Source organism: Phyllostomus hastatus, unplaced genomic scaffold (genome assembly GCF_019186645.2).
Source record: "Phyllostomus hastatus isolate PE091 unplaced genomic scaffold, TTU_PhHast_1.1 phas_contig_58, whole genome shotgun sequence".
NCBI classification, from domain to species: domain Eukaryota; kingdom Metazoa; phylum Chordata; class Mammalia; order Chiroptera; family Phyllostomidae; genus Phyllostomus; species Phyllostomus hastatus.
In genome coordinates this window covers 41,635,098-41,662,196 of record NW_025333916.1, presented here as the reverse complement: position 1 = coordinate 41,662,196, position 27,099 = coordinate 41,635,098, and the positions used below count along the sequence as shown (strand labels likewise).

At 38.5% G+C, this 27,099-nt stretch overlaps 1 protein-coding gene across 1 annotated transcript in view; it reads left to right on the top strand.

The window, feature by feature from the left end:
* Positions 1-27,099, top strand: part of DNAH5 (dynein axonemal heavy chain 5) — a 196,427-nt gene that overhangs the window by 111,065 nt on the left and 58,263 nt on the right. Inside the window, 11 exon segments of the mRNA XM_045847800.1 lie at positions 8-130; positions 320-533; positions 2,348-2,574; positions 4,781-4,979; positions 7,519-7,691; positions 12,084-12,214; positions 15,428-15,581; positions 16,034-16,301; positions 21,772-22,003; positions 23,156-23,270; positions 23,512-23,688. Coding sequence (XP_045703756.1) covers positions 8-130; positions 320-533; positions 2,348-2,574; positions 4,781-4,979; positions 7,519-7,691; positions 12,084-12,214; positions 15,428-15,581; positions 16,034-16,301; positions 21,772-22,003; positions 23,156-23,270; positions 23,512-23,688 — 2,013 coding nt within the window.

Here is a 27,099-nt window from a genome sequence, read left to right as displayed (position 1 = left end):
TTAACAGAGGACAATAGAGAGTTACATGGATAAACGCATGGGCACAACATATGGCCCTCCTGCAGGAAAGAAGATGACTGTGTTTATTGATGATGTGAATATGCCCATCATCAATGAGTGGGGAGACCAGGTATATTGATTCTGCTGTGCACTTGCTTTAATTCAACACTGATTCATCCTAGGATGAATAAAAATTTTTCTAACTTTCCAACATACAATTTCTGAATGCCCATCAAGTCCATTAATTTGAAGCACTCAAGATGTTCAGTTCTGGAATATAAAGGAGTGACATTTTAATTCTGAAAGTTGCCTTTCTCAGGTTACTAATGAGATAGTGCGACAGCTAATGGAGCAGAATGGCTTTTATAACCTCGAGAAGCCTGGCGAGTTTACCAGCATTGTGGACATCCAGGTTTTGGCAGCCATGATCCACCCCGGGGGCGGGCGCAGTGATATACCCCAAAGACTCAAGAGGCAGTTCTCTATCTTCAACTGCACGCTGCCCTCCGATGCTTCCATGGACAAGATCTTCGGTAAGATGAGTGTTGATGGGGCTTGGGAAGGGAAGAACACTTCCTTGTGTTCCAGTGAGAAAATGTACTTTCAGAGGTCAGCACAGAGGAAGCACTGGGTGGCTTCTCCATCTGCTGTCTTTATCACTCTCAAGTAATGTATTTTGTTTATAGAAAGACTTAATACAATGAGATAATTTTCTCATGGATGCACATATTTAAAGCCTGGATTGATACAATACCATGCCAAAAAGTTTATGTAGCTGATACTTCAACAAGCTTATTTGATGATTCTGGCCTCCCAAAATAATTTTGCACAGAAACAATTTGGCACTGAGCTTGGTCATAGTTGGACCTTCAGAGTAATTGGTAGAGTAATAGGTTATTGATTGGTTAACTGTGGAGTATTTCAGAAATAATTTGTTGAAGAAACACAAACCCAGTAGGTAACCATAGTTATTTAACTGAGTAGTAACTGACATAACTGATTTTCGAATTACTCTTTGCAGAAAAAGAATGTGTTATGTCATTTGTGTTAGGCATTAATTTAGCATTTCTGAACTTGATACTGAGGAAAAAACTCATTAGGATCATCCTAATTAATTTCTGGCAGACTAAAATGTCAACTTCACACCCTGGGCAGTGCCTGCCTTCAATCACAGCAGTGGGCAAAGGTTTGGAAACCAAATGCTATGTGAATTATCTAAACTTGGAAAAGTAAAATGGACCAGAAACAATGAGTGTTAACTTTTAATTATCTTTTTTTTTGGCCTGGAAAGTTTTACATATAAGGTAAATTAAAATGTTTTATAATGCATGGAAATGCAACAGAAGAATGGACCTGGAGAACATTATGCTAAGTGAAGTAAACCAGTCAGAGTGATCTCACTCATGTGTGGAATGTAATGAATGAACTGAACTAACAAGCAACATAGATGCTCACTCATAGATGGAGAGCAGATGACAGCTAGTGGGGGGTGAAGGTTGGGGCGGAGAGCTTGAGCAGAAAGGAAAAAGGACTCATGGGCACCGACAACAGTGTGGTGATTGCAGAGGGGGCAGGGAGATAGATATAAGGGGGCTAGATGGTAATGGAAAAAATACAATAAAAATTGAAAAATGTAAAATAAAAAGTAATAGAAACTACCTACATGTAAAAAAAAAAGAATGGGGAAATCTTAGAGCATTCATGAAATCCCCCCTTTTATCTTTTTTGTAAGGCATCTTTATATATTTATCAGTTTACTCATTTGACAATATTGAGTCACTGTATTTTAGCATGTATAATGCACAGTCATGTTTTTGGCCCAAACTTTCAGGAAAAAAAATCAAAAATCTTTCATTTTAGTTTGTTAATTCAATTATTTATTTATATTTAGAAACAAAACTGATTATCGTATTCCAGAGTAGTATTTTGCATTTGGATATTGTTATTGCTTTCTAGAGTTACACTTTTAACACATAAGCATAAATAAAAAACTACAAACATTTATAAAGATATGGAATTAGTTATTCGTGTATAATGTACATCCTTATTTTCCTAAAAATTTGGGCAAAAAAGTGTGCAATATACATGGCAAAATACGGTAGTTTAGCTTGAGTTTCAGGAGCATTTCTTACCTTTTCAGTATTTGAGTGAAATACTAACTTAATTGAACTTATATCTATTTTTTAGGTTTTAAAAAACAAAAGAACATACTATAAATTTCCTTAATATGCAGTTATATATTAAAATGTGTAACTATTTGCACAAACTCTGCATTATAATGTTTTTCATTTTAATTTAGTTGATTTGAGCGGTCAGTAAAAATGTTATGCCTTTTCTCCCATCTCAGGTGTGATTGGGATGGGCTACTACTGTATCCAAAGGGGTTTCTCAGAAGAAGTGAGAGATTCAGTGACTAAGTTGGTTCCCCTGACACGCCGGCTATGGCAGATGACTAAGATTAAAATGCTCCCTACCCCTGCAAAATTCCATTATGTATTTAATCTCCGAGATCTTTCTAGGATCTGGCAGGGAATGCTGAATAATACTACGTCAGAGGTTATCAAGGAACCAGATGTAAGTAATAAATAAGAAAGAAAAACAAATAACATTGTTATTTACCATGCACACTAAATAGTCTTAGTGCCCTGACTGGTGTGGCTCAATGGGTTGAACATTGTCCTACAGACTGAAGGGTTGCCAATTCCAGTCCTGATTAGGGCATATGCCTGGGTTTTGGGCTTGGCCCCTGGTTGAGGGTGTGTAAAAGGGAACTGATTGATGTTTCTCTTTCACATAGATGTTTCACTCCTTTGCTTTCTCCCTCTCTTCTGCTCTCTCTAAAAATAAATAGTCTTTAAAAAAAAGTCTTAGTATTGTAATTTTTAGTAGAATTATGAAAATGTTTCGAGATGTTTTAGTACAGATATTCTTTCTTTTCCTGCTTTTCAACTAACATAAGGAAAAAAGTATATTAGAAAATTTCATTTAAAAATTCTACTTAAATTAAGTTTATGTTTAAGGAAATGGCATTCATAGTTATTTTCTATTAAAGAGTAAAAGAAACAATTGTTTTTATTTTTCCCATCATAAGGTATTTTTCTCATACTAAATAATGGAACTGATCACTATTGAATTTATTAAATAGTAGTTTTCACATTTTAAATGTGATATTTTAACTTAAAAGCACTTATCTTAAGCCCTGGCTGGCGTAGCTCAGTGGGTTGAGTGCAGGCTGCGAACCAAAGTGTCACAGGTTCGATTCCCAGCCAGGGTACATGCCTGGGTTGCAGGCCATAACCCCCAGCAACCGCACATTGATGTTTCTCTCTCTCTCTCTTTCTCCCTCCCTTCCCTGTCTAAAAATAAATAAATAAATATTAAAAAAGAAGCTTTTTAAAAAAGTACTTATCTTTATAAATACTCAAAATTGAAAAAAGAAGCCATTTTGTTACTCATTTATGATCTTTCCATATAACTAAATGCATGGAAAGAATTATGTATTGGTAAAATTGAAAAGAGGCAGAACAGTAGAAAGTTCATTTGCCAGAAAAATGAACATTTGTGTATATGCATGAAAATAACAGTTCCTAGCATTAAAAAATTCTCTTGGAACAAGGAACCAAAGCATGGCTGGTGGGCTCAGGCTGAGGCAACCTTGGCCTCTCTTTCAGCCTTTTGTCGAACCAAAGTTAAGCAAAGGGGCTTTGGGGGACTTCTCCACATAAACGAGCAGAGACAGATATCAACTGAACTGTCACTGGGCACATCGTGTTGACTATTTAAAGAAAAACCTTTGCCCAGATGCTCACAAAGTAGGGATCTGACTCCCAGGCAAACCATTTTGGTGAAAACTCACTCTCTGTTACAGAGAAATGAAAGTCACTTTAACAGCAATGAACATTTTACCTTGATTTTCCCTCAAGGTTATCGATAAATTAATGGCACAATGGAATACAGTTCTCCAGTATTACTTTTTGAGTAGCCATTTTTGGTATTTATTTTAAATCAGCATAAATAGTTTTAGCAATTGGTTTTATCAAGAACTTTTGTTTTAATTGAATCTTTGAATATATTTCATTATACTCGTTTTAGACTCTGGCAACTAAATAGCATTTTATCATTAGAAATACAATAGCTTAAAACCCTTCTTACTTGTACAATGTTATCAAGTTAAGAAATTTCCACCAGTCTTTCACGTTAAATAATGAGCATTGGCAAGCATTTGTTATTCTTGCTGCAGGAACAGGTGTATTGAACAATTGATTTCCTTTATTTCCAGTTAACTTTTGGCCTTGAATTATCTAGACTAGGCAATTGCCTTCTTCTGATAACTCATTTTTTTTGCCACAAATTACCTTCACATTGTGTTAAGGAAATATACCCTTGTAATATCTCAACTGTATAAGTGAGAGTTGTTTATATACTGCATTTTCTGTTATGTTCTGTCCAAATGGATGCAGGCATCTTATCAAAACAGATTCATTTATCATAAACATAAGACGTTCACATAGATTATTAGTTTGTTGGTTGATCAGAATGATTTTAGTATTTTGTCTAGAGATGTTTTCATTTTAATTTAAAGGCTGAAAATGACACTACTTTCTGTTTAATATTATTGAATGAGATGAATATGAAATGAAGTTAAGTGCAACATATCTTAACCCTAACTTTCTAAAGCATCTTAAATCAGGAAGGATGGTACTCTACAGTATTATGACCTTGAATTCCCAACTCAGGCATGATGGCCATCGGTAACATGTTTTAATTGTGTTTTCTACAGGACCTGCTAAGGCTGTGGAAGCATGAATGTAAACGCGTGATCGCCGATCGCTTCACGGTGTCTGATGATGTGGCCTGGTTTGATAAGGCTTTAGTAAGTGTGGTGGAGGAGGAGCTTGGTGAAGAGAAAACGCTCTTGGTAGATTGTGGAATTGACTCTTATTTTGTGGATTTCTTGAGGGATGCACCTGAAGCAACAGGTAAACTACTGAAGCAGAATTTTTTTTCGATATTTTAAATTAATGTTTGAAAACAGTTGTATCCATTTCCCCACCACCATTTCCCCTGCCCTACCCACACCCACCTCCCATCCTCAAACCTACCTCCCTTTGGCTTTGTCCATGGGTCCTTTATACATGTTCATTTATGACCCTTTCCCTTCTTTCCCACGTTGTTTCAGCAGAAGCAGAATTTGAGATTCCCCAAAGGGTTATCCGAGGATGGAAGGTTCAGTTTAGGGATGCTGAATTTTTGCCTAGTAAACACCACCGAAATAAACCCAGGACATCCGAGGTGCCCAGTAAATATAGAATGAATGAATAAATGCATATTCATGGTGTTTAAAGACTAACTAGTTTTTATTCATGGGAGTCTTGGGTCTTCAGGTAGAGGTGGGAGGGAGGATAGTGCAGAAGAAAGTGCACAGGACTGATGGCTGTCACTCAGAGATAGATGTGAGGAAGGGACCCATAGCACGTTAGCTGGGAAAATCTCTGGACTTTCTTTTATTTTTAAAACATTTTAAATTTATTTTTAGAGAGGAGAAGGGAGAGAGAAAGAGAGGAAGAGAAGCATCAACATCTGGTTGCTTCTCATACGCCCCATACTGGGAACCTGGCCTGCAACCCAGGCATGTGCCCTGACTGGGAATCAAACCAGTGGCCCTTTGGTTTGCAGGCTGGTGCTTAATCTGCTGAGCCACACCAGCCAGGGCAGTCTCTGGACTTTCTTGAACCTCATTCTCCTCATTTATAAAAATGGGAATAGCAATATATGCATCATGTGGCACTGTGGGGAATAAATGAAATGTTACCTGCAGACTGGCTTAGACGATCTGTGGCTCACAGTCACTGCTGAGTGAGAGGTAGCAAAAATGATAATTGTTATTCTTTGGGTCATTCCAAGTGTTCAAACTATAAAGAAAGATCTCAAACTATCTGAGAGAGCCATTGACTATAATTGGAAAGGGATGGGTGATGTGGAGGCAAGCTTTTGTGGTTATGGTTTATGAAAAATTGAGATATATATCCTTTCCTGTGAAAAGAAGTAGTACTCCAATTATTTTTTCCCTTAAAAATAAGTGGGCTTAAGTAGAATATTTTTCTTTCATTCAATGACCTCTTCTACACTGAGAACGAATTTTAAGCTAATTTCCAAATTTATAAAGGCATGTTTAAACACATGCTATTTATATCTTTTAAATGGTTGAAAATGACCAGGCAGCCCCTTACTAGATTTAATAAGGATGTTTGTGATCTATCAAGTTTCTGAATGAAAATTGTAAAAGGAGGTTTATTGCTGGCTATGCAGTTGGAAGGATCATTCCCCAGAAAGAAGCTGACACATTTCATTTTAAATCCAGTCACACAAATACAAAAACGCTGTAAAGGTAGGAGCATTTGCAAGACAATTAGAATTTATGAACTTTATGTCCTCTCATTCAGAAAGATAAATACTTCGATTATAGTTTTAAGGAGCACAAATGCATTTGAGGGTGGATGGCACCTGGAGGCAAACGCTTAATGTTTTGTGACTTCAGAGCACTTTGTTTCTCGAAGCTTGAGTTGAACATTTATGGAATGGTGATGTGACTATTGGAATTCAATTAGTGAGAGCTTTGCAACTAGGCTAATCTTAATGATTATGTTAAATCAATTTCCTTGCTTTGTCATACAAAGGTTAATATACAGTTATCTAGGGCAGGGTCAATTGAAAATGACTATGTAGTATTGAATTTGGAGGATACAGTCACTTTCTTAGTACCCAGTGAATTTCTAAATTGTTATTAGTATATTCGATGAGTGTGTTACTTTTGTTCCTGTTACTGTTAATTGACAGTGAATTTACATATGCTTAGTGTAGCCTTTTCTTTGGTGTTATGCTTTGTAGTCAAAGTTGGAAAAGTGTTCAGCTGATGTGTTATGTTTCTAATTAAAAATGTATTGATTTTAATACTTTCCCCGTGAAATAATTCAATGTATTTATTTATTTAGGAAATCATTATTCTTTTTCTCTCAACCCTTTACTTTCATTCTCTAAAATTCACTTTTGTCCTCACCACTAATCTAAAATTTCTAAACTATAAAAGTTGCCTGAGCAGATGCAATGACCTCTTTATTATGATTAAAAAAATCACTTAATTCTTGACCTCTGCTGCTGATTTTGATATTAAATTCCTACTTCTTTTGATCTTCATTTTGATGATTAGAGAATATTTCTGGGAAGATCCTTGAAATACCAATTTTCAATTATAGATACAAGTTAAATTTAGTATTTATAACATTATTTGAAATTGGCCTCTTCTGGGCAGGAAAGAACTATGATGGCATATTGATTACAACATTTCTAATGCTTTTAGTATTGTTTGCTTCTATAAAAATCCATAATATGACATTTAGATGAAAATCAGTAACATTTAGGGTTAAATTGTAGAGCTGTGAGTGTATTAATTTACATTGAAGGAAGTAGTAAAGCCCAGTGAGTTGAAGACACTTAATTGATTCTTCTTCCCAATCCCAGGAGAAACATCTGAGGAGGCTGATGCGGAGATGCCCAAAGTTTATGAGCCAGTTGAGTCTTTTGATCACCTGAAGGAGCGTTTGAATATGTTCCTGCAGCTCCATAATGAGAGTGTCCGTGGTGCTGGCATGGATTTGGTGTTCTTTGTGGATGCGATGGTCCACTTAGTCAAGGTCAGTGGCCATGCCTATTAGCACCTCCCCCAAGTGACAGACTCTTGGCTTCACACCAGAATTTTTCCTTCCTTTTCATTTTCATTTCCTAGGAGGATATTCATTTTAAAAATAAACACAGTGCTATATTCCAATTTAATTTCTAAACTGAATGCAACATGTCACACATACAGGTTTAAAATCAGAGCGTGTGTACTTCAAATGTGTGATAAGATAATTTTATTCAGTGTTGCTCTATAGCTTCCAGCTCAATATTTTCACTACATAGAATCAATGTGGTTGACAGCTGAGTTCAAAGCACTGGAAAAGTGTCTGCTTATTCTCTTTGCATCATGCAAAAGATAACTATAAAAAATAGTGCAAAAACTTTGAAGACATTATGTTAAGTGAAATAAGTCAGTCACAAAAAGAAAATTACTGAATGATTCCACTTATATGAGGTACCTAGAGTACTCAGCTTCACCAGGATAAACAGTAGAATAGTTATTGCTAAGGGATAGAGGGAAGGGGAAGTTGGGGAGTGCTTCAACATTCCAGTTTCAGCTTTGTGAGATAAAAATGGTTTCGGAGATGGACGGTGGTGGTGGCTGAACAACAATGTGGAGGCACTTAATTCCATTAAACTATCCCTTAAAAATAGTTAAGATGGTAAGTTTTATGTTAGATGTATTTTACCACAATTAGAAATAATGCATAAACAATTGACTTTGAGTTGGATGAAAATTCTGTTGGAATGAAATTCACCAAGAAAGCCGTTTCCTTTCTGTCAGATTAGTCATTGAAGTATCCATGCATAGGGCAGTTGATCCTCAAAGGCTGGAAGTAAAATATATTATTGACTTGAAAACTTATATGACCTAATTTATCTGTGATGGAAGATAAGGCCAATTAAAATTTGTTGCTGATATTCTCATGTTGTTTATGTGAATTGCTCCTTCTGACTACTATGTGTCCTCTTAGAAAGAAGACATTTCGAGGCTTTCTTCCATTGCTTAGAGTTAACTAGGAGGTATGATTTCATAATTATAAATTGCCACCTCTAGTAATTAATTAATCTCAGAAATGAAGAAGATTGTAGAGGTTATCAAATCAACCCTCCCCATGAAAATGCAAGAGTGGGCAGGAGGCATTTCTGCAAGGATGGGGTAAGTCCAGGAGAGGGAGGAAGACAGGATTTGTTTGTGAGGCTGAATCTCCCAGCATGAGGCATTTAGCCTGAAAACTCTAAATTCTCCAGATCCTGAAACATCTGTACTGAATTAAAAGCACAAATGTTCTTTCAAAACCAAACATAAGTAATATTTTAAATGTAGCTTCTAATTAATAGTTGAGTAAGAGTTAGGTGTTTCAGGAAGAATAGACATTGTATCATATTTGATGATTAAAAGGAAGAAAAAAAAGAGAAACATTTTTTTCTGAATAGGTAATATCAAAGGCAACTTTATGACTGACTACTGGGGACAAAATCTAATTGGCCTGAGATTTCATAACAGCTCAAATTGAAGAAGAGGTTATTTATGTTAGTCTTGTGCTTGAGGTAGTTCCTTAGCACTTTTTTTTTCTGTGTTTCATAGTACAGATGGTGAGTGATGAGTATTTCTTGACTGTGTGCATGACATTCAAGGCCTGGGTGCCTCAGCACAGGGTCCCTGACATTGTTTTGCCTCACTCTCAGAGCCTCTAATGTGTCTGGTCTGGAATTCACCAAAGAATTCATGACTGGACTTTGAGCTAAAATGCTACAGTCCTCACTATCTTCTAGGTTGACCCTCTCTTCTACACTCTTGCTTTCAGTGAATAGTACATCCAAACTCAGTGTCATGTAGGTCTGAGTCTTGAAATATGTGACTTAGTTATAAGACATGATTGAAGACAGGAGAGAGAACTGAAGATAAAATTGCAGGAAAGCAGGATGTGATCTTGAGACTAAGCATAATTCTTAATTCCTTCCTTAATTAAGATAGGGATTTTTTTTAAACAGAGAAATTTCTGCAATATCTCTTTTGCCTCTTTGGTTAACGTTCAAGCCCTGACATGTGTTTTTTTTTGTGATCTAGTTCCTGCCTAGCATTCCAGCTGCCTGGGTTGTACTATGCATAGTGTGTAATCCAGAAAAAACAACTTCTTATGATGAAACACATCTCGATTTCAGAGCATCTTACCAATACCACATTCCCAGCAGGTGCTGCATTGTGTAGGTGGATCTATTTACATGTTTGTCTTTCCTAAGGTATGACAAGTTGCACGAGGATGGGCATCCAGTTTATTCACCTCAGCATTCATTGGTGGAGTGCTGCTGAAACAGGCACACTAGAGAGGCTTGATAGATACGTTTGAAATTGAACCAAGTCCCCAGTACACCCCAAAGCAATCCTTTGGTCCCTCATGTCCTGATATTTCTGTACCCACTCCTGAAGTTCCCACCCCTACGGGAAATACTCTGGGCATCTGCTGACTCTGAGACTTTGCACATGCATCCCATTCCCTTTTCTTAAAATTCAGCCTAGTTCCCACCTGGCATGTCGCCTTCTCTGCATGATGAACTTCCAGTCATCTTTCAAGATTCAGGTCAGATTTCAGCTCCACACCTAGGACTTGCCTCCAGCAAGCAGTGTTGTTTCCTTTGCTTCTTGTCCTCCTGTTGCCATTATTCCTGTCCCAGCACGTACCACCTATTACCAGGTTTCCGTTTGTAGGTCTCTGTCCCCTGCTAGAGTGTGAGCACCTGCAGGGCAAGATGGACATGATTATATCTTTAAATATTTGTTAATGGAATTCAAAAGTGAATTTCTCTCTCTCACAGTCTGCATAAATAGGACAAAACAGCCCCTTTTGAAGGTCTCATTTGATTGTGTTCCCGCCTAGTTCTGTTAACTAGATTATGAGTTTTTTGAGTCTGTTTTTAAAGCCTTCTTTTTGTTTGTTCATCTATATGTTCATTTGTCAAATATGTGCTAGAAACTGGGAATAAAAAAATTTAATATGACATAGACCCGATTGCAGGAAAAAAAAAGATATTGGGACAAAGGGTCCCAATACCTAATTAACAACAATTATTTAAACCTTTAATACATTCACCAGCACCAACCAAAGGGAATGGTTATGACAAAAGCCATGTTAAGATGTTAAACAAGGAAGACACAGGGCATTCTAATATAGCCCGTAGTTGCTCCCCAGCTGCATTTTCTGTGCCTCTTTAAGTAATACAGGGAAAGAATACGGATAAACATTGGCATCAATCCCATGAATTCTTGCCAGTCCCACTCCTCCCCTTCCCACAACAACTTTGGAGACAACCATGTGGCAAGGGTGAGGAGGAGGCTGGAATAAGGGGTGTGTTACCTCCCTATCTCACAAGTCCTCAGGTCCACCATGGAGACAGGAAAATAAATGGTTTTCATTTCCTGGGACTCACAATGAATTGGGAGAAATAATTCAAAAGCCTATAGTAGTCAATATGAGTAGAGCATAGCTTGTTTCTGAATCTTGAGGAAGGATGTTTAACAAAACCTTGGCAGCGTGCACAGCCTGAGTTACCCAGGAATCTTCTCAGCCACAGGCAAGTGACTCCTTCTGAGCCCCCAGCCCACGCTCTGGAGAAAAGTGGGTATTATAGCAATATCTGAGGCTTAGCCTGCAGTTAGGAGGGAAAGACTCTGTGCTGAATCTGCACTGAATTTTGCACTGAATTTCCTCTAGGTGGGATTGGAGGCCTGATGGTGTAAGTAGTTCCTTCGATACCAGTAAAAGCCAAAGAAACATGGACTTTTACTGTGCTGGGGAGGAGTGATCCGGGGCTACTGACTGGAACAGAGTGGACTCCTGGTTCATCCATAATCAGTTCTTGGTAGATATCTTAGGTATCACTGTCTTGATCAAATAATAGGAGGGTATTTATGTTCATTCTTTAAAAAAAATTCTGTATCTATGCCAGATTTTGGGAATTTTATTTTCTTCAATGTAAACTGTCATTTTTCAAAAGTGGAGGATTATCTAATCAACTGTGGTTTCTGTATTTCAAAAATACATGTTGTTTTGAAATGTCTGTTTTCTTTCCCATCCTACTGCATTAGGTTGGGCAAACTGAAGGAAACCTGTAAGTCTCCTTTATTTCTCTTCTTGAAGACCCAGAGCAAGCTGCAGTCTGGGCTGGCTGCTGGCTTATCTGTATGGTCTCCCCCTAGTTTCCTAAAGGCACACCCCACAGACCCACCTCTCTTCAGTATTACTGAACACTGTTCTATTTCCGCAATGCTCTCATTCCTCCAACCAGCATCTCTCTCTATCTTGATCTTGAGGAAGCAACACCTTCCAAAATGCCAAGTAGAAGAAATAAGAAAATGGAATGTTTACATGTTGAATGATAGATGCTTTTGCCCTTCCATGTTCCAGATCTCACGCATCATTCGTACTCCTCGGGGAAATGCACTCCTGGTTGGGGTTGGCGGGTCAGGAAAGCAGAGTCTGACGAGACTGGCCTCATTCATTGCTGGCTATACTTCCTTCCAGATCACTCTGACAAGGTAACAAGATTTCATTTTATTTAACCTGAAATAGATTTTATAAAAGGTTCTCAGGGGCCACCTGAAATTAAGAATGCATTTCTCTTATACGTATCTTCTCCTTTTGACCTTTGTTATAAACCCTGAAAATTTCACATTAATAATTTGCTTTGGAAACATTTCAGCCTCTCATTGTGGTGAGTAAGCTGCCTTTCTGTTTTTGTGTTACGCATGATGTGAGTTTTGTGTGTATTCCTTTTGGATCATATCAGAAGAAGTTTATCCCTACTAAATGTTAATTCGGATTTCAGGAATGTTAGTAACCTGGAAGAATAGAAGAAATTTTATATAGATTTACTCATTCACACATTTAAAGATGTTTACTGAGCATCACCCGTGTGTTGGGCACTGGCCAGGTTGCTGGGGAGTACATGGTGAGTAAGGTAAACCTGGCCAGTGTCATGGAGTTTATGGTAATTCACGAGGGACAGACAGCTGAGCAACTCATTCACTAAGATGTGGTACATAGGTGCTCTCTATGAAAAAGAAATGCATGCAGACCAGGTTCTGTTGAAAACAGGGGAAGGGCTCCTAATCTAGTCTAGGGGATGGTTAGAAAAGGCTTTGTGGAGGAAGAGATGTTCCACCCGAGACCTGAATGTGAGTCAAAATACCTCAGAGTAGAAGAGAGGTAAAGAATGTTTCAGATGAAAGAACACAGGTGATTGTCACAGGTGAAGTCCCACTTGAGGCCCTGGAAGAAGTTAAATGTGGGTGGGTGTATGGGGTCAGGTGGAAAGTGGGGAAGGAGGAGAAATGGAGACCTTTGAAGGTGTCGTGAGGGCGTGGGACTCCTTCCTGGAGTGACAGGAAACCATTAATGAGTTACCACTGGGGAAGGCATGTTGGATTTGTATGCAGCGCAGAAAATGGATGGAAGGAGCTAAATGGAACAGTCATGAGGCTGTCTCAGGGATCTAGGCAAGGGATGAAGGTGTCATGGGTGGTGGCAGTGAGGATGGAGACAAGAGGCCAGATTCAAGAGATCATTAGCTGAGCCTTTGGACTTATCCATCCTGGTTCTGGCTTGGGAAACTGCTCCGCATCAAGATAGGGAACTCCGAAAGGGTTGTCCTCAGTAATGTGTGTGTAGTGCAGGGAGAATTAGCAAGAGAAAAAAGTCAGCATGGAGAGATAAGCAAGGGGAATTCTGAAAGCTTTGGGGTTAGCCAAGATGAGAAGCAAGAGGCTGGTTCGGGAAGTTTAGCTGGGCTGAAAGTTACTAGAAGTGAATTTCTAGTATAGGCGCAGAAAGTCTTGACTATTGGGCATTGATCTAGAGCTGTGGCTTGGCCCAATGGGGAAGCATTTAGCTGACCTGTCTCATTGAGGGAAGTCTGTGTATACATGCAAAGCTAATTTAAACTTTAAATTGCCTTTGTAGGTTTACCAGGCGTATAACGTTAGCCTCTCATATAGCTGAGACGCTGAAAGGCAATGTCTTCTCTGAAATTCCAGATCTGCCTGGGAATTGACCACAATATTGCTAACTTCTGGTCTATCTTGACTGACACTGCACCAAATTGCCTAAGTAAAAACATCTTACAACTCCTCTCTGTCTGTGATAAATTACATGTCATATTGGGAATGCTTCATTACTGATGGAAAGGGGAGGTCACTGCCCCTTGCCTTGTCATAGCCCTCAAGACACCATCCTACTGCTAAGCCATTACACAGCCATGAGGCTGAGGGTCAAGGGGCAAGAGCCTCAGGTTTGGAAAGGATGGCCATTTGTGTGTGACTTAGGCCATATGTTTTGACCCCCTTGATCCAGGGGACAGGGCTGAAGTTTTCACATATCACAAGAACTGAGGCAAGATATTTTCCTTTGTCTTTTTTCAGGGGGCACTCTGTTTTTGATATTCTCTTCTAATCTCTCAGATCTTACTTCTCTAGAAGTCTTCTTAAAATATTGACACACAGCAGTGGTGCTTCTGGTTCTAGGATACAGGTTATAGATGGCAAAAAGCACAGAGTATAGAAGTTAAATATTTAGTAGCTTTAAAAAATTCAGAAAGCCATTTGCTCTTGTGCTCTGAACTGTTGAGTTTATTCAATGATACAAAGTTTAAATAATAATTGAGTAAATCTGAGTCTCCAGGGCTGAAATATCTTTATTTCTACCTTCTGTGGTAATGGGCTTCTCTATATTGGGACCTCTGTAACATTCCATGGTTACAAGCTCATTTCCACCAAAGTATTGCTTTTGATAGTGAGAGAAGATTTATACTGCCATATTTTATAATGTTTCTAGCTCTTCTACCACAGTATACCGATCGCTCAGCAAACCCTTTCATGTGGGACCCAAAGATGTCATATGTTTGGAGACGAGGAGGGCACCATTTACAGTAGGGTATCTCTCTCACCCCACGTAATGAAGGCTTAACATGACTTAGTTTAGTTTAATTTAGTCTGTGAGGTGTCTTCTAGAATGTCATTGCAGATGGTGCTTAGCATAGATTGACTTGACCTTTCTATTATTGTTATCAAAAATTATTTTCAAAACGAAACAAGCACATTCAGATGACATTTAGTTGTGGTAAACATTATATGTTTGTTTCAGGTTTACTTTGGCTTCAGTTATTTTTTGTGTGTAAAAATTAATTATAATGTTTTACAAAATGTGGAATTTTAAAAATCAATTTCATCTTTGCAAGTAATCATTTTGCAAAATACAGGGTGGGGCAAAAGGAGGTTTACAGTTGTTCATATAGAAAATAATATAATAATTAATAAATAATACAAGAATAAATTCTGTGTTTTGTGTGCTCACAACTGCAAACCCTCTTTTGTCCCACTTGTATACAAATATCAAATTATTATATTATGTACCTGAAATTAGTATAATATTATATGTGAATTTACCTCAATAAAAAAATAATTCTTGGCTTTGGTGAACAGCAAAGTACTCAGAACTTTACCATCATGGTGCACTTCTATTGCTTCCAAAAGAACAGCTATTAGAAGCTGAAAGAAATTATTAAAAAGTCAGTTTCATCTTTGTAAGTAAATATAATTCAACTGGTAACTGTCACAGACAATGAAACACTTATCTGATGGAACAATATCAACATTTTTTTGTTAACTAAATGGCATAAATCACTGGCTTAAGGATCTTTCTTTCCTTCCCATCAAAATAATTTAGCTAATGACACAGTGACCATGTTTTCTTAGATCCTACAACACATCAAATCTGATGGAAGACCTGAAGATTTTGTATAGAATGGCCGGTCAACAAGGCAAAGGAATCACTTTTATTTTCACGGACAATGAGATCAAGGAGGAGTCGTTTTTGGAATATATGAACAATGTTTTATCATCCGGTGAGGTAGGAGCTCATTAATCCCTCCTGTGTTTTGTCTCTTCAGATTCCCTCCAACTTTAGAGCTGCCCGTGTTTCCTTGCATGGGAGTTTGGAATAAGTGCTATTATTGGGGATTAGGTGATCAGTATGAAGAATGCCTTTTTCTATTGGGTTTTTCGGAGAATAAAACTCCCCAAATGGGGAGCTATATACATTTAAAACCTCAGTGGGTGCCCCAGGTGAAAAAGAAAAAAAAAACAGAAGAGAGAGGTAACAAGGACAGCCTGTGACTTCACAATTAATAATAGAATTGTTTGGCTGTTTTAAAATGTGGTTTATCTCTTCCTGAAGACTGTTGGTTAATTTTCTAAAGGTGAGTTTAAGAACACAGATGGAGGAAAGACATTTCTCGAGCTACTTGTTTTGATCCATTTTCTTATGTCTGTATTGAATCTGAATATGTGCACCTTTTTCAGGTCTCCAATCTATTTGCTCGTGATGAAATTGATGAAATTAATAGCGATCTCATATCGGTCATGAAAAAAGAACACCCCAGACGTCCTCCGACCAACGAGAACCTGTATGACTACTTCATGAGCCGGGTCCGACAGAACCTTCACATTGTGCTCTGCTTCTCCCCGGTGGGGGAGAAATTCCGAAACCGGGCCTTGAAGTTCCCCGCCCTGATTTCAGGATGCACTGTTGACTGGTTCAGCCGATGGCCGAAGGACGCCTTAATTGCCGGTTAGTTAGTGTGGTGGAAATTTTTGTGTCCGAGTCTTTGGTTTACAATGTTTGTTTCTTTACATTCTGTGCTGCTTGCTGTCTCTGTCCTGGGTTGAGTCAAAAGTCATTTTGCCCAAGGTTAGAGGATTTTTGCAAGAGGGGATTCTTTCTTGTTTGGTAGCTCATTTTTCACAGAGCGTGGTTATCAGAGAATGAGATGTTCGGCCTGCACCCCTTTGGGTTAATGTGTAATAACTCTAGTTTTGAAACTCTGTCTCAGGTGGACCCCCAGGAAGGCTCTGGAGTGTCGCAGGAAACCACTGAGGTTTTAATTTGATAGCATTTGTGTTCTGTTTTAGGTGGGTCGATCAACATAAGAGTAGTTTAAGCCAAGTGTCTCTTGAACGTTTTCTTCTCATGGCTGCAGTCTTGGGAATCAAATCGGAACTCATTATCCAGCATTCCTCTGCTGGTGTCTGCGCTTAAAGAAGGAAGTTCACCAGTGGGTTCTGTGACTGGGGTCCTTGCTGCTTCTGCTTCTGTCCGATCTTCCGTCCTACGGAACATTAGCGCTTCTTACACTATGTAAATGGAATTGAATGTAAAAGTAGTAAAAAAGATGCTAGAGATCACTCGTTTAGTTAAAGGTTTTTTCAGCTGTTTTTGGTGAGGAGTTCTGTGTGGATATTTTAGATGGCAGAGTTACTTAGGTCTCCCCTTTGACCTGTTGTATCAGAACCTCAGGGGAGTACTGATTCAATGGCAGTGACTTTCAAACTGTTTTGTCTGATTTTTGTATTTTAATAATGAATAAGAAGAGTCTTATTTCCCAGGAAAACCCCACAGGTAGTAATAGTATATAACACAGTAAAAAGGAGAGGAGAGGAAGGATTCTGGAGTCTACCTTCTCACCTGCCCTCCCCACCCCGTCTCCCACATCTGCTCTCCAGTGCTGTGGTACCCAGTGAGAGGAAGGGCTGATTAACTCGTTACACACACACACACACACACACACGAATATATATATGGATATGTATTTGTTTATATATATATTTGTATATATAAATATATATTTATATATAAGTTCTTATCCATGGGGGAAGTTTTTTGTCCTTAGCACACTACGGTTGACAACTACAGTTTTCCAATCCATGGCTTTTAAATAAAAATGATTTTTAATATATTCAAAGTACAAATGTACAGAAGATTTTTAGTTTGATATAGTCTCACTTATCTATTTTTGCTTTTGTTGCCTGTGATTTCAATGTCATATCCAAAAAAATCATTGCTGAGACCGATGTCAAGAAAGTTACCCACTATGTTTTCTTCTAAGAATGTTACAGTTTCCAGTATTATATTTAAATCTTTAGTATGTTTTGAGTGGCTTTTTGCATATACTGTAAGATAAGGGTCCAATTTCATTCTTTTGCATATGGATATTCATTTTTCCAGCACCATTTTTAAAAAAGATTATATTTATTTATTTTTAGAGAACAGGGAAGGCAGGGAAAAACAGAGGGACAGAAAATTGGTGTGTGAGAGAAATATCAGTTGGTTGCCTCTCTCATGCCCCCCACCAGGGACCTGACCCGCAACCCAGGCACATTCCATGACTGGGAATAGAACCAGAGAATTTCTGGTTTGCCGGGTGACCCAACCCCAGACCCAACCCCAGACACCCAACACAATGACCCACACCAGTAAGGGCTCCAGCACCATTTTAAAGAGCCTATCCTTTCCCCATTGTGTATTCTTGGCATGCTGTTGAAGATCTAGTTACCATATATGCTTGAGTTTATTACTGGACTCTCTATTCTGTTTCATTGGTCTATATGTCTGCTTGTCATACTGGTACCATACTGTTTTGATTACTGTAGCTTTGTAACATATTCAAAAAACCCAGGGGCTGTAATGCCTTCTCTTTGTTTTTTGTTTTTGTTTTTGTTTTTGTTTTGTGGTCCCATAAGAATTTTAGAACTGTTTTTTATATTTTTGTAAAAAAAATTTCATTGAGATTTTGATGAGGATTGCACCGAGTCTGTAGATTGCTTTGGGTAGTATGGACATTTAAAAAATAATATTTTTCCAACTCATAAACATGTGATGTCTTTCCATATATTTATGTATGTCTAATTTCTTCCATTAGTGTTTTATAATTCTCAGTGTACAAGTTTTATACCTTCTTGGTTAAGTTTATTTCTAAGGGTTTTTATTTTTATTTTTATTTTTTGATGCTCTTTTAAATGGGATTGTTTTTTTAATTTCTCTTTTGGGTAGTTTGTTGCTATTGTGGAGAGTATTTTTCTAATTTAAACATGCTCAGCAGTTTAATATTGTATTTGTAGTCTCTTAATAACTATATTTTTTATGTATTCAAATTTAAATTGGCTGAGTCTCTTAATGAAGCATTTAAAGAAAAATATGCTTCACTTTATTTTGTAAAACTCTGCTTTCCCACCATTTAATAATCTCCATTTTGGAAAATCTTTGTTTATTGCTTTGTATGGCATTGTTCTGAAGTAATTGTTTCTAAATATCTGTATTTATCTTCACTCTGGCAGTCTTCTATTTCTTAATGAAACTCTGATTTCAAACTTCCAAACTACTACTAAATCAATTAACTTCATTTAGATTTCTCCAAAGTAATTAGTAACGCTCTTCTAGTTTCCACTTTAAACTAGCATATAGTTTTGAAAATAGGCCATCCTCACCTGAAAATGATATCTCAAGCAAAAGCAATAGCACATATTTGGCATATATATTTTTCAAAGAAGGCCATTTTAATTACGTAAATCACATGGCCCTCTTTTAAAATTACTACTTAATTTACATCATACGTACAACATTTTGTTCCTGTGAGTTCTACGTCTGCAACTGTTTACAACTAATGGTGTAGCACACGGAGAACTGAGGGAACTGCACACAAACCGTGAGTACCCATGGCTTTCCAGTGAAAGTATCACACTTTTGTGAAGCTCATTACTCACTAAATATTTTTGAACTTTGGTCATCAATTAAACATGCTTTCTTAGCACTCTAAAGACTCTACTTCTTTTGGTTCTATTTGAATTTCAAAATCAAAGTGACCTGGCCTTTGGAGTCCATCACCTTTGGGTTAGAATTCCAAACCTTCCTCCTACAAGCAAACTTCTCTGAGCCTCATTAGCTTTATCTACAACAGTAGACCCAATACTGTCAATCACGTATGGGCGTTGCAAGGATTCATTGATAAGGTTCTGTGATTTAAGATCTTCCAAGGTTAGGTATGCTTTGCCCTCTGAATGTATCAATTAAGAATGTGTGTTTGTCTACAAGAGAAGCAGTGGCTGAAACACGTAAGTTTTTTTCCTTTTTCCTGCTACCATGGGAACGTAGAGTGCACAGTGCAGGACAGCATCATCGGGGTCTTTCTCCTGTCCTGCTGTCATCTTCAGAGTGTGTCTCTTGTCCTTCCAGGCTCTGGTGGCTGCTGCAGCTCAAGGCAACTTGTCTGGAGCTTTGCCTTTTTGCCTCAGGACAGGACTTTTCCCCAGGAGCTTTGTCTGCATGTCATTGTCCAGAACTGGGTCACTCCTAGTTACGGGAGAGTCTGGGGAATCCAAGTTTTAGTTGGACGGATTGCTACCCTGAGCAAAATTGGGATTTTTTAGTGACAAAGTGAGTGAATGGCTACTGGACAGGCAACTAAAGTGCCTCCCTCAATTTGTTACCTCCATTCTTTTAACCCAAATGAAGTGGAAACTGGAGGACAGCAAAATTGAGGGACTGAGCCCACTGTTCTCCCCTCTGTCCCAGACATACCACACCTTGTTCCCCATCAAGTGACTTGAATGCACACTCCAGGATATAACCCACTGCAACCTAACACACCTCCTGAAGGTGGGCCCCAGTACTGGCGTTGCCGCCTTGGTGAATGGATACAGAACATGGCAGAAGGGTTTTTGTGGGCTCTTGTCCCTTGGGTCACCCTAAGAGGAAGTTATCTGATCCTTTGTGTAACCTTCCCTGCATCAGAGATTGTTGGTCTCAGGGAAAACATACTTTAATCCATCCCATTTTCATTCTCTATGATTTTTGGAGAGACAAAAAGTCAACTTCCCACATAAAGAAAAAAGTTACCACTATTGATACTCTCTGTTCATATTAGAAGGAAAATAGTGGTGAACAACTGGAGTTTTTCAGAAAGTAGGCACTTTCTTGAAGATATGTCATAATGCCAAGTAGAGCGTGTATCTGGCATGTAGTGAATATTGAAGCTGTTGTTCTTAATACCTACAAAATATTTGTCATAGGTCAGAATTATTTCTATGTTTCCAGTGCCCAGACTTAAACTTCCTGTAATTTAAATGGTTTCTTTAAGACTTCTGAGTGTCTTAATTTGTTGCCTTTCAGTGTATATGGTAAACTGTATTTATAACCAAGTTGATAAATGGTCTCTATTACTTACATAGATATAAATTACTGCCCCACAATTATTGCATCAATTTAGTGATCAATGTATAATGGTGGAAAGATACCATTTTTGATTTCTTTGCCACTTGATACGTTTGTTCACTTGATTCCTTCTCTTTATTTCTTTTTGTTGGCCACTTTCTAAATATTTGCCACTCTTATGTATATCATTTAATATTTTAAGTATCTTTAAAGCAAATCCATAGGCCATTTTTTCCTAAGGTTCATAAAGGTGATTGTGGTAAGTTTTAACTGCATAGGTAAAACCCTGTTAGGTTCCTGGGGGATGAGACCAAGTGTGACCTCCTTTCCCACCCCATGGCATCATCCCAGGGGCAGGTGTGGAGCAGACACTTAACGTGTACGTGGTGATTGGTTAGTTCTGACTTTGTGGCCTCCTCTTACAATAGGAAACCCTGTTTGACAACTGGTCCCATGTTTGGCAATGTTGGGAAGATAAAGGTCGACAACAGGAGATTTTTTACCCAAACATCTTTAAAGGATGCTGTAAAATAGAATTGACTGCAAATGATTGGCTGCCACATTTAAGAACAAGTTGGCCCAGGCATAAAAAATTTTAGTGGTGAACATTCAATGTGTCATATGCAGTCAGAGCCTGGGGGAATTAAGGCTATGACAGATTCTGAGTAAAAAGTGAATGAGATTGTTAAATATGAGTACCAGGTGGGCACTGATTTCTGAGTTATTTGTGCCACTTTTGTTCTTATGTAAACCATAAAGCAGCCTGGCTGCTGACCAGAACCTGCAGCTGTGTAGAGACTTCACTGTATAAGTACCAGAAAACAAAGAATGATAGGCTTAGAGCCTGTGATTGTTTTGTGCATGAAAGGGAAAGTAAAATTATTGAAGTCATAGGCCCGGGACCAAAAAATGTCGACTTATATCTACCTAGTTGGGGCTGTAAAAATGGTATGGAGTCCTCAGCTATGTCTGAGTCTTTTAAAAATAGCCAGTTAACTTTTACAATGGTCATTCATGCTCATGTTTCATACTCTATTGTCTTTATTCTCTCTAGTGTCGGAACACTTCCTGTCTTCCTATGGCATTGACTGCAGTTTGGAAACCAAGAAGGAAGTGGTCCAGTGCATGGGCTCCTTCCAGGACGGCGTAGCTGAGAAGTGTGTTGATTATTTCCAGAGATTCCGACGTTGTACCCACGTGACTCCCAAGTCATACCTCTCCTTTATCCAGGGCTATAAGTTGATATATGGAGAGAAGCACATGGAAGTACAAACTCTGGCCAACAGGTGAATGTGAAGTTCAAGTACAGAGTTATTTTAACTCAGTGGCTGTCGGTGGGGTGCAAATGTGCTCCTAGTGAACCTTTCTGTTTGTTGAAACCCGGGTGGTGGGGGGTGTGCAGCGGTGCTACTGTCGTCAACTGAGTGGAGGCCAGGGGTGCTGCCAATCATCCTGCAGTGCACAGGACACCCTCTACATCAGACAGTCCTTCATCCCCAAGGGCCAATAGTGCTGGGGACGAACAGCCCTCCTCTTGAGCCTATGCAAGTGTTTTATGGTTGCTAGGGGCTTTATTCTTGCTCAGTAAGATAAAATGTTGCCAAGTGTTTCGGTAGCCTACTACTTTGTCTAATAATGACTGACAAAATTATAGAAATGGTAGACCTGGACGGAAGCTGAGGACTCAGATATCCCCTCTTCCCCCCTCTCATACCAGTCTATCACCCTTTCTGCATCTCTGCGTGTCTCGGGTGGTCTGTCTGATATTCTCTGCATGGGGAATACCCTATTTCACTGAAGTTTGTTCTGAATTTCACCCTCTTCCCTGCTCTTTCAGACCACTTACATCTTTTGCCTGAATATGGCCAGAATCACCAGAGTTGATGCTGGAGGGACACCTGGGTGGGTGACTGGATTCCGAGGGCTTCGGTCTTCACAATGCGTTACTTCAGGTTCGGGCAGGCAGCTAGTCCTGTTGTGATGCTGTGCTCATGGCTTTAACTTCCTTTCTTCTCTTGATCTCAGATCTTTCTTCTTTAAACCTCATTGGTCCCTTTTGACAAGTAGAAGTGATGAACTTTGCTTCCTCCAAGATAGGGCTTCAAGTATTTGAAGTCTATTTTCATTTAGCTAAACTTCCTGAAGCATGTTACCTACATGGCACAGACTCTAGACCCACTGTAGTTCCTCATGTCATGCAGGGTATATTTAGCAAGTTTTCTCTTCCCACACACAGCCTATGGGAAACTTATAAATGTCTTCAGACTAGAATCAAGCCTGGCCCTGCACCCTTTCTGTCAAGCCCCAATCAATTTGCTATTTGTATATATACTCCTTCTTCAAATATGGCCATTATTATGTATAATAGTAGACCACTTGGAAAATGCGGCCAAGTACCAGAAAATTTAACATTGGTCCCTTGGATTTTTCAATGCCAGGATGAATACCGGGTTGAAAAAGCTAAAAGAAGCTTCGGAGTCTGTAGCAGCACTGAGCAAAGAACTGGAGGTGAAAGAACAGGAGCTACAACTGGCAAATGATAAAGCTGACACGGTGGGTAGACATTCACACGTGGACCGTATTCATTTTGCACTCCCCGTTCACAAATGTCAATGACGTGTGCATAGCTGCTAAGTTATACCCACAAAAGTACAAATTATGTATTTCTACTAGCATACAATACTCATAGTTTTAAGTACAAAAAATTTTCTAAGTGAACAAAATCAAAAATCAAGGCAAAAAAATATGCCTTTTCAGCTCAGTCTTTGGCAATTTTTGTTTTATGTTGAACTAGGTCTTGAAAGAAGTGACGATGAAGGCACAGGCTGCTGAAAAGGTCAAGGCTGAGGTACAGAAGGTGAAGGACAAAGCGCAGGCCATTGTAGACAGCATCTCTAAAGATAAAGCCATTGCTGAAGAGAAGCTGGAAGCAGCCAAACCTGCTTTAGAAGAGGCAGAAGCGGCCCTGCAGGTAAGTCTGTGTGACATCACCGACATCAAGTTTAGGGCCCAGGAGGAGGACTAAGAAACGATGATGGCAACAGGAAATGCTCCAGTGCTTCAGACCAATGCTGTCTCCACAGGAAGAAGTTCAAGTAACATTTTTTTGCTTGGAGATATTAGCTCTTTATGGACTCTGCATGTGCTCTGTCACATCTCATTTCCCTCTCATGACTCATTGATGGGCCATGTCATGCCATGGCAGTCAGGAGTCCTGGGTTCTCATTTCTACTCTGGCACCAATAAGCTATGTGATTTGAGAAAGCTGCATAAAATTGCTAAAATATCAGCTCTTCACTCATTCCCTGTGGACATTGTAGTGGTTCTGCAAGACGTAACATTCTATGAGTTTATCTGTGAGTTACCCATATGAAGAAATACTGATCTAAAGTAGTTCATTAATGTCAGAATTTGATCGAACTTCCAACACAATTATTTAGTGGAATCGTGTGGTGATAACAAATAGTGAAATTAGATAGGAGGTTGGATTCTGAGGAAATATGATGAGTTTAGTGAACTAGAACACACCTGAAAGGGTTTGGTCCAGTTCTGAAGTCTCAATTTAAAATTTTGGGGGGCTCAATGTAAGATTGCTTTTATTTCAGTCTTACTCATCTGCTGCCTTGTGTAATTGAGTCCTAGGTAAAAAATGCTGCTGAAGAGAGGGAACTCTGCTGATCTGTCCACTGCTAATTCAAGTTACATAAGCTCAACTAAGCATGCATTTATTTGATCCTGTAATTATTATTTTTTACCACTTCTTTAGCATACTTCCTGAAACAGTTCCGAATCTGTTTGATCCAAGTGAAGTCTCTAAGCTTCCAGGGTCAATCTACACTATCTGAATTAGATCTTGCCTTCTTTTTTTATCTCTCCAACTTTTCACACTGCATTTACATGTGACATGTCTTCTCTTGTCACTTCACCGTTCCTCTGTGCACTGGCTAAGCTGTCTCCTTAGACCTTAAAGTCCTCCAGGTTCTTCCATCTGTCAGGTTGGTGGGCACCTCATTTCTCCTCCTTAAAAAAAACTTATTGAGGTATAATTTTCATGCAAAAATCCATATATATTTAATGTGTACAACTTGAGTTTGGGGACTAGTATACACCTATGAAGCCATTAACACCACAAGGCCATAGAAATATCTATCACCTTCTAAAATATGCTCTTGCTCCCTTTAACATTATTAGTACTTTTTATTATAAGATCTATTCTCTTAACAAATTTTAAGTACATAATACAGTGTTGTTAACTATAGGCATTATGCTGTATAGATCTCTAGAATTTACTCCTCTTGCATGACTGAAACTTTGTGCCCTTTGACCATCACCTCCTCTTTCTTCTCTCCCCAGCTCCTGGCAAGTACCATTTTGCTCTCTGCTTCTATGAGTCTGACTGTTTTAGATTTTACACATAAATGAGATCATTCAGTATTTGTCTTCCTGTGTTTAGCTTATTTCACTTATAGTAATGTCCTCTAGGTCCATATCATAAATGGAAGGATCTCTTTCTCTTCTTTTTAAAGCTGAGTTTTACTTACATACAAAACATTTTCTTTATTCATTGATTCATCGATGGACATTCAGGTTGCTTCTGTATCTCAACTATTGTGAATAATGCTGCAGTGAACATGGGGATGCAGACATCTCTTTGAGAGTCTGCTCTTTATCCTCACCTCTGACCTTTATGAGGCCTGTTGGCTTCTCTGAAAGTGTCTGATCAACAGAGAAAAGGCAACAGTAGTGTAAAGAAACTTCTAAACCTTTATTGAACTCATGATACCTAATGGCATCCTAGGAATAGAACATATGGCATCTCAGGTCTTGCTTAAATACTTGCATTTTCCTAAGACTTAAAAGGCTTAGCATCTCTCTTAATATTATAAAGTACTTTCCAGGATCCTCCTAATTTAGTGCTATCACTCAGACATTCTGCATTACGTAACCATCAGTGCAGAAATGTGTGGGAACAGGGGTAAGATGATGGGGCATGTGTGAGAGGGTCTTAACAGTTTCTTTCATTGATTGTGTTTCCATCTTATTGTCTCTTTGTGACCTTTCAAAATCTTGAAATGTGGTACCACCAGTGCATACAAAGAAAGTTCCAGGTACATCCAAACTCTGACATTGTGGCAAGAGGTTACATACATTGATACAATAAATAAGGTAACAGCAAAGAATCTGTCTCTTCCTAACTCAATCCTAATCTGACTTGACGTAAATACACAAAATGCCTCCAGATGTTAAATAACTATTATATTGTAGCGATGTATGGGAAATTATATAATGGTCACATTGCTTTGCCTGCTGAGAAAAGAGGATTTCAATACTCGCTGAAATAGGTGGAACTTCATATATAGCCCTCTCTCCAACTCCTTTTACCTGGGTGCCTTAAAATAATGAGCTCAACTCTGTTGGAAAATTCCCCTTTCTAAAGCCAAAGTTAAATAAGCATGTTCAGCTTTTATTCCTTATATAACTTTAATTTTACCTCACTTCCCCCATTGGCTGCTATTATATTTCTTTCCTTTCCTTTATAGCTATACTTCTCAAGTAAAGGTTCATCTGCTCTCTCTAGCTGCTGCTGCTTCTTCTTTTTTAAACACAAATTCTCCTTCATTTCACAAATACTAGCCTGTTGAAACAAACCCTTTCAAAGTATATAGTTACATTTCTAACTATCAGGTTCAGTGATTTCCTTTCTTTCTCAGTCCTTGGAGAAAAGATCATTAGCTTTGATGAGAAGGACACTGGGTATCTTCTTCTGGCAGGAGAAAGGCAGATCCAGATAAGATAGAAGGTTTTCAAGATCTGGAAGGACTGGATGTACAACTTTTGTCCTATAAAGGAGACTATCAGATGATTATATTTAATATTTTCCCAATACTTATTCCACAAAGAGTTTAAGAGAGAGGACAGTGATTATCAACCACAGAGATTCTATGTGATTATTCACATAGAATAATAGTTTACGCTATAAAAATCTCAATATTGGAAATGAAAGAAAACTTTTCTAACAACTTAGTGAAATTCCTATTGCTCAACTTCTGTCATTTAAAGGTCAGTTTCCAGATAAGAAACCTCTAACTATTCAGTCTGTCAGCCCTGGGGCTACCCACTTGTCTCAGCCCACTGTGACAAGTTAGAGTTGCTTAAGAGAGAGGCAGATTCTTGACCTACATAACTAATGAGTCAAAAAGCTCTGAAAATACTGGAGTTTTCCTGGTTGAGAATCCTTGGTGTGTACATAAGTGATGACTATTCTTTTTTCTTCCAGATTACGCCCTTCTGTTTTCTGACACCAAGTGGTCTGTAGAATTCTAGGGAAGTCACAGCTCCTTATCTGCTCAGCAGTGTTTCTTTCCTCGTTGTCAGTTTGAAT